The 8,427-nt window shown below is 38.1% G+C and overlaps 1 protein-coding gene across 2 annotated transcripts in view; it reads left to right on the forward strand.

Annotated features, from left to right (window-relative positions):
* The first annotated feature begins 37 nt into the window (after positions 1-37).
* Positions 38-8,427, forward strand: part of LOC135223675 (failed axon connections homolog) — a 13,659-nt gene continuing 5,269 nt past the window's right edge. Inside the window, exons 1-7 of one of the 2 annotated variants that reach the window (XR_010316558.1) lie at positions 38-1,400; positions 3,305-3,735; positions 4,569-4,701; positions 4,927-5,126; positions 6,303-6,511; positions 6,988-7,104; positions 7,211-7,875. Coding sequence is in view for 1 of the 2 variants with exons in the window: in XM_064262347.1 (XP_064118417.1) it covers positions 3,608-3,735; positions 4,569-4,701; positions 4,927-5,126; positions 6,303-6,511; positions 6,988-7,104; positions 7,211-7,302 (879 nt within the window). In the remaining variant the exon portion in view is untranslated. Of the gene's footprint in view, positions 1,401-3,304; positions 3,736-4,568; positions 4,702-4,926; positions 5,127-6,302; positions 6,512-6,987; positions 7,105-7,210; positions 7,961-8,427 lie in introns of those variants that run through there. The other variant, XM_064262347.1, reaches the window with a different exon arrangement.

Here is an 8,427-nt window from a genome sequence, read left to right on the forward strand (position 1 = left end):
GGAACCTTGTTATTTTATATCTTCTAAGAAACACCCTTGACGAAAACTTTTAAGTCGTGTACTACCACAAGAATTTCTAGACCCTTGATATAGACTTTTGAACAAAATTGGGTAAGTAATCGGGTCATGTATAAAGAAATATGTGCTTATAAATGTTTCTCGAAGTATTTCTTCACTCAGTTCTCTCTCTTAAGGGAAGACACTAAGATGGCATGCAAATAAAAAAATATACACATATAAATCCCACATGAAAGTGGTAAAATATGCAGAGAAAGCTATAGTTTACTAAATTAAAATAAAATAACTATATTCAGACGTAATTGTTTCGAGAATTATGAATTAATTGAAACCACTTGGCCAAATTTGATAGTGCTGACTGAGATATCAGAATAAACGTTTATTTCTTGACATTTTTTTTTATTCGGTTTATATAAAAATTAGCATCTGCTACCATCAAAATAGACCTGAAGTTAGACAGCTAGATAAAAAGAAAGCAAGGAAAACTGACGATACTTAAAGAAATAAAGCAGGGCAGTTTTACGCTCTGTTGAACAAAATAACGGCAGCCAATAGTTATTTGAAACTTTGGCCAGAAAGAAATAACGTAATTGAAGTCTACTTTTAAGCAGTCTTACCTGGAGGAGTTGAAGATTGAAACGGCAGCACTTAATGTTTGTCTTTATAAATTTTATCAGCAATTAAACAGTTTTCGACGTCGATGCCCACAGTGGTGGTACGCCAGGTTTCGACGTAGAATTAATCGTTATATTTGTTATATAAACTCATGTACGTTGGAACCCATATTTCCACAAATTAAAGTGGTGCAGGTAAATTCATAGAAAATGGAAGAGAAATTCGTTTTCTATTACTAGAATTGAAGCGATGACTATTATTTTGTAGAAAGTCGTGTTCTGCTGTGAGACGCGTCGTCACATTTGCCCATGGTGGAGCCTTAGAAAGAGTGGAAAATGGATTTTTAACTGCTTTTTGTATATCAGTTATTGTGGTGAATCTAGATTGGTAGCCGAATCCGAACTGATGATCCAGTTTACTAAACTAATGCCACAGAATGTGTCGGCTGAAACCGCGGAATTGATTCAAGTGTGTTTATAGCGGAAACGGTACACACCTTTTTCTGATTATCTTTCGTTAACAAGTGAAAGTGGGAAAGTATGTGATATTTGTTCGTCAATTTGAAGAGTGCAGCATTGGTTTTCAGTGTTGTTTTAATGTGATGAAGCTTGGAACAATGAAATCGCTTGAAAATCATAATGTAATAAGTGTTACGTAAACCGGCCAACGGGAGTTACGAAAGCGTTTGTTTACGGAGTCAGCTGCCAGATACGAGACCACCACTTCTATAGTAGTGCAGCAAGAAGAAGACAGCTGCTGCTACATTCGTGAGTTAATAAAATCACACGTTTAGCAATTAACAATCTTTTCTTTCTTTTTTTTAAAGAACATTTATACCTTTTTTGTGTAGCCGATTTCGTTAAGTTTGCTGATTGAAAACATTTATCAAATAAAGTTCGGTTTGAACAGCAAGGATTTGATCACGTGCACAGGGGAAGTATAGCATTAAACGTTTAAAGGGACGAGATTTTATAGAGCGAAATAATGCTAAATGGTGACATATGAACTTTCATAAATGAAGATAGTAAACGCCTTCATTTTTACATATATATATATATATATATATATATATATATAGATAGATATATATATATATATATATATATATATGTATTATATAATTTGTGTGTTGGGGTGGGGGGGAATTGCTTAGTTTAAACGTGTGAAAGTTGGAGGCTGTGGGGAGTGCCCCGGTATAGTGCCAAACCATGAAAGTGATTTTAGTTATCCATATGAACGTGCACGTATTTTGAATGAGGTTAATATTACCTTTCGACCCACTCATTAGCTATATTTTCTCAAGTTGTATATAAGTGTGTGTGTGTTTTACGGTAGCAGTCATTTATATTGAAAATGTTTATTATTATGATGTACATAAATATTCATCAAAATTATGTCATTTTAACTCCGCGCATTATAGGATACTGGACAAAGCAGTGTGGATATGAACGACGTATGTCGATGTAAAAAACAAACAAACAGTCACGATTAGCCGTAAACTAACAAAATAAGAGTGCATACTCTTGATATAAGAGTGACGAGTTGTTAGTCTTCAATTTTAGAGGCTTTGTCAACTGTGGATAGCAATGTCAGTGTAAGCTTATAAAATTTGACTATTAACGATATGCAGAAAAGTTGCGTTATTTTGCGTTTAAAAATCCTGGTATAAGTATTTGTATCCGTGTTAGCCACTTCATGAATTTAAAAAATCGTAGTCATTAGTGTATTTGCGCACTTTTCCACCTTTCTATAATATGGTCATTGAAAATAGCAGGAAAGGGATAGAATAATTTTAATTATATTTTTTTTGGGGGGGAGGGGGTGGTTGTTGCTATCACAGTCCTCCAATTTGACTGGGTGGTACTCATAGTGTGGGGTTCCGGGTTGCATCCTACCTCCTTAGGAGTCTATCACTTTTCTTACTATGTGCACTGTTTCTAGGAGCACACTCTCCTGCATGAGTCCTGGAGCTACTTCAGCCTCTAGTTTTTCCAGATTCCTTTTCAGGGATCTTGGGATCGTGCCTAGTGTTCCTATGATTATGGGTACAAATTCCACTGGCATATCCCATATCCTTCTCATTTCTATTTTCAGGTCTTGATACTTATCCATTTTTTCAAGAATGGATAAGTATCAAGAAGATACTATCTTCTTGATTTTGTCAATCAACGTCACAGTCTGGTCTATTTGCATCACCCTATCTGTTCTGATACCATAGTCACAGAGGATCTTTGCCTGATCGTTTTCTATCACTCCTTCAGGTTGGTGCTCGTACCACTTATTACTGAAAGGTAGCTGGTGTTTCTTGCACAGGCTCCAGTGTTATTATTATTATTATTATTACAAGAGTCATCTTTTACAATCTGTAACTCTAGTTTGGTTTCAGTGTTTGTTTTATTTCAATGTTTCTTTGGTGGTATTCATAAGTAGTAGTTTATAATCAACAGAATCCATCGCAAATTCTTCCTGTTACCTAACCTGGGTTTTTTTTATAAGTATATTTTATATCACTCCAAGGTTGGCTACATGTTCTTTTATCCGTACACAACCTTTCTATCATCATCATTTTTTACTTATATTTAGTGTATTTCCTCGAATTTTGTTTCCCATTCGATGACCAGTTGCTTTACATTATAATATTCTTAGTTTTTATCATATCTTTACGTTTCAGGTGTGGCGTGAAGAAAGATACTTAGAAGTGGAAGAACCCTGAGAACGCATACCTCTACCCCCCCCCCCACCCCCCCCCCCCCCAACCCCCCCCCCCCCAAAAAAAAAGGCATATGTCCAAATCCACCTCACAATCTACCGGACTTATCCTTGGCCCATAAATCACCATCCATAAAATTTCTTTGGATTCCATCGGTGGTTTTTGTGATATCTTGTGAATATATACAGACCCTCAGACAGACAAACGGACTGATGATTACGTAGCCTTCCTCTGACTCTGTTGTTGGCGATCAATAAAATTAGAATGTTTCCTATTGGCGAATACATATGGCCCAAGAGTTGGGTGGGAAGAGGCTGTGTCATTGCAACTGGACTGGCCATCGCTGTCGTCTCAAGGAAGATCGGAGAACGAAAGAAACTGAAACAACTTAGGTAAGTCACAAGTTGTTTTGCTCAGTTTACATTGTCCTCCTAGGAATAATTTTTATTTTATTTTTTTTTATCATGGGAGCTATCTCAGTGGACCCGGATAGACACCGTTGTGTTATGTCCTTTATTCTTTTTCCACTTTATTTTTAACCAGATTAAATCATGGATTCAAGAAAAGTATCTTCCATGCCACGTGAGGAAGAAAAATGATTGTTGTTGTTAAACTAAGGTGTTCTTATGCCAGCACTGTCTCTTTTTTGTGCGATCAGCCTGTAAAGAAACAGAAGAGATAAAAAACAAAGGCTTAAACATTAACTGACAAGCGATGGTCTTGTGAACTTTGCCCCGAGGTAAAGTGTTGTCTCCACCTGACAGAAAACGCCCTCAGAATCTAGTTTGTGAATTAACCGATCTTAAACAGCATTGGCTCGCTTGATTATTAATACGCCATGAAGGTTACTTACAGCATCTACTCTGTGGGAATCAGTTAAGTAATCCCCAGATTGCACAGGTCATTGATTAGTTCTCTCCCTCTTTGCCTGACTCAGGAGTGTCTTTCTTTTGTTTTGCATTCTTGCTGCGTGAGTTTCTTTGAGCCTCTCTACTCTGTCAGTGTATTTATGCATTATTTCCGGGCAAACGAGTCCTTCGATATACTCGGAGATGGTGCCAGTTTATAGTCTACTCTCTTTTACTGCGCTTCTTCAGCAAGTTCATCTGTTCTCTTATGCTTGATCTAGATTTAGACATTGGATGACCCCTCTCACGGGCACTACATGAAATATAACGCTTATGTTTCTTCTGTTTTTTTATTATAAATTTTTTTTTCATGCCAGAGCGAAATGGGACAGCGTGGGAAAGGACGTGGTGATGCTTCACCAGTTTTTGAGGGGCAAATACTGTCTCAACTTAAGTCCGTTCGCGCTCAAGTTAGAAACCTTTCTAAGAGTGGCCAAAATTGAGTACGTGGTGAGTAATTGCCTGTTGCGTTTCCGTAATTTCTTTCTTTTTTTTAATTTTTTTCTTGTTTGCTTTGTTTGTTTTATCTGATAAGGCAATAATTATCTAGAACATCTCATTCTTTCATGAATCAGATCTGAAAGGCCAATTTAAATCAGCAACTTTTATAATAACTGAAAAGCAAGCATGTCACTCAATCACTATGAAGTTTAGTTAAAATCAGAACCCTTTCAGGTAGACAAAGACAATCCCTACGGGCCAAAAAAGGGCAAATGCCCTTGGATAACACTGAACGGAGAGGACGTGGAGGACTCGCAGGTCATCGTCCAGTACCTGACGGAGAAGTTCAAGGTGGATGTCGACAGCCACTTGGACACAAGAGATATTGCGCGTTTGGAGGCCGTAAGAGTCATGGCGGACGAGCATGTATTCTGGTAAGTTAACCAAGTATTTTTATCCAACTGACCCGGGGAGTGGTTTTTGTTATGATTTTGTATACATGCCCAATTGCTTACGCACATAAGAACACATCAGACTTAATTAAAGGGATGCAAAAACTACATAAATTATGTGAGAACCCGTGGGTCGCGTTGAGGTTCAAGAGGTGTTAGAGTACGTGAGTCATATTTGGAAAGGCCACGGTGTAAAGTAAGAGGTGTTTGAAATAGTTCTATGCCACCCCACGAAGTATAACTGAATCCACAGAAGTGGACAGTAACCTATTTACTTTAAACGAAATTCAGACAAAAAATAATGGATGGAAACTAGAGCTGAAGAGATACAACACATCTCATGCGGGAACTTCTTCATACACAAGATGTGTGGACAGAATAAACTGCCACCAGAAGTTGTAAACAGCAAGTGTGGAAGTTTAAAAGAAAGCTAGACAAAATCATTAGGACCCTGTGAATGACAGTAAAACCTGCTCTTAGAGATAAATGAGCATACGATGTCTCTTTGGATGGACTAACAAGTCTTTGAGACATCCTAATCCTTGTAACTCTCTCTCTCTCTCTCTCTCTCTCTCTCTCTCTCTCTCTCTCTCTCTCTCTTATATGCGATCTTTCTGCTTCCCGTATTAGTGGAGCATATATCACAATTATTTCATACTCAACGGTAATTGTGCTGTGGTGTTAGCTTTTCCTACATGCAGCTGCACAAGTAATAAAAAATAATTGTCATGCCATTGTGTGATTGAGTTTGCTCCCGAGAGCGAACGTTAGCATACTTTAGGATTTTTTGAAGTTTCGTGAAGCTGTGGGTATTTAATGAATTAAAGTAATTTTTTTTGTCGTGATTGACGATTAACTTTATCATTTACGTTGCCGTTCTAACTATTCTTATCAACATTTGAAGCGTTTTAATTTGTCTTATCAGTTTACCTCTCTCTCTCTCTCTCTCTCTCTCTCTCTCTCTCTCTCTCTCTCTCTCTCTCTCTCATCTTGATAATTTAGGATGTGGTTTCATTGAATCGTATTAGTAATTATGCAATGCAGAGTTACGGAATTCTCTCTCTCTCTCTCTCTCTCTCTCTCTCTCTCTCTCTCCGAGAGAATGTGGTGAGTTTATATCAAGCTAAAGTCAAATACGTATGTCCCACATCACTTTAGGTGCGTGATTACATGGCGTTATTGGCTGGACAACTGCAAGACCTTCCTGACGACGCAGAATTTCTCGCGCTTCCTCAACTTCATCTTCCCCTTCTTCATGACCCGTGCCATAAGGGAGAAGGCCGTCTGGCATGGCATCGGATGCCACACGCCGGACGAGATCTTCAACATCTCGAAGAGAGCTTGCCATACCCTGTCGACCATCTTAGGTAAGAGTTGAGACGCCAGATATCCTGGTAATTGGCAGCTTTCTTTTGGTCCATGACTGGGACTTTCCGTTTTCCACCTGTTATTATCTGCTCATTTTGGTTTTCCCCACATGTCTGCCTGGCTGCTCTTATTTTGTCCCGCACCAGGTTTCACCTCTAAATTACGAAAGCGTCATTGCAGCCTTCCGCATGAACAGAGCAGTGTGATCCCTGCGATCTAGTTAATCTATTTGATAATAATTATTTTACTAGGTCTAACAATAAACTATTTAGTATATTAGAAACGTAACTTGAATCCATGTCTGATTTTTATGTCGGAAAAATGACTTTTATAATTCTGATGAGCATTACCGCCATGTTAAGACAAATATTAAGTGTTTTTTTTCTTTTCTTAATATATATGTCATGATAAGCTAGTTGTACAGCAGAAGCGAAAGCAGTTTAATTTTTAAAGAATCCTCGATCATATTTTTCAGGTGACGACCCATTTTTCGGTGGTGACCGTCCTTGTACGGCAGACTGTTCTGTGTTTGGACAGCTTTCTCAGTTCATGTGGAATGTGCCGGGTTCTCACTACGAGGCACTTGTTAAAGGTGAGTGTCTTTAGATTTGCATACAATACATACATGCAAAATACATAAGTATCTCATGTTTAGCAGTTCGTCAATCGCGTTCTTAACCAATCTTATAATTTTGCAGAGACATACCCTTCCCTCGGCGCCTATTGTAATAGGATGAAAGACGCCCTGTATCCAGATTGGGACAAACTACTGAATCCACCCTCAGAATAAAGAAAGGCTAACGGAGCGACTGCTGCTCGTAGAAATAACTAAAAACCTCATCCAGCTGTTTCGCTACAGTTGGAGCCGAAGTACTCCAGTTTGCAGAATACTATTGAAGATTGTTTGTGTGTTGTGGCTCGGAGTTTTCCGTGGATCATATTGTTCTCACTGCCAGTAGCTTTAACTTATGCCGAGTAGCAGCTATTATTCAATTATTTTACCTCTCAGCTTCTCAGGGAATGCAAAAAATGCCGCGAGTGTTATGTCTCAATGCAGATCTGGATTTCGGATGGATACTGGCAGAGCATTTTAAGCGGTTTATGTTTTCAAAGCAATACTAAGAGTACTTTCAAGATAATAAGTCCTTCACTGTTGCAGTTGAGGTGGTTAAGGGCAATGCTGTTAATCTTTGCCACGAAGAAAACAGTTGACGTCCCTTAAAAATATATCAGAAGATTGTAACAAAGATTAGAGGGATTTTGAGCACAGTGGCCTGTGTTGTGGATTACAAAATCCCATGAAAGAGTTGAAGAAGAAAAAGAAGAGACTGTTGTTGTACATTCAACGTTGAGCATTATTAAAGTAAGTCTATAAATAGTTGTATGTTAGTAGATGAAATATTTATTTCAACAATAAATCCCAAGTCACATATATATATTATCATTTTGCGACCTTATCAGAGGTTCATTATCATTTATAGATCATTGTATCTCCATATGAATTCGTGTGATTTCCGTATCTACTGTGTGAGGTCAGGAACTCGACGAAAAAAGGCAGGCCAAATGAGTCACATTGAGAAATCGGTAGTTTATATAGTATATAGGTTGCCGGTATCGCGTTTCACACATTAGTCTTGGCATGTATCAACATTGATCCTATGCCGAGTCCATAGAAGTGATATCATAGGACCAAGTTTGCTAGTATGGCTGAGCCTCTTGGCGCCAAATCTTGACACCATGCAGACATTATTTCTTTGAAATGGTGCAAAATTGAAGCCTTGCAGTTTCCTTGAAGTGGTATCACATAAGGCAACTTGATTGAACTTCTTTAAACATTTCTTGAAAGGGAATACGAGAAAACATATCTAAGCCAACCAGAAAAGATGAAAATAAGACATCACTCGCTGATTGGGTA

This window comes from Macrobrachium nipponense, chromosome 10 (genome assembly GCF_015104395.2).
Source record: "Macrobrachium nipponense isolate FS-2020 chromosome 10, ASM1510439v2, whole genome shotgun sequence".
In the NCBI taxonomy this organism is placed as follows: Eukaryota; Metazoa; Arthropoda; class Malacostraca; order Decapoda; family Palaemonidae; genus Macrobrachium; species Macrobrachium nipponense.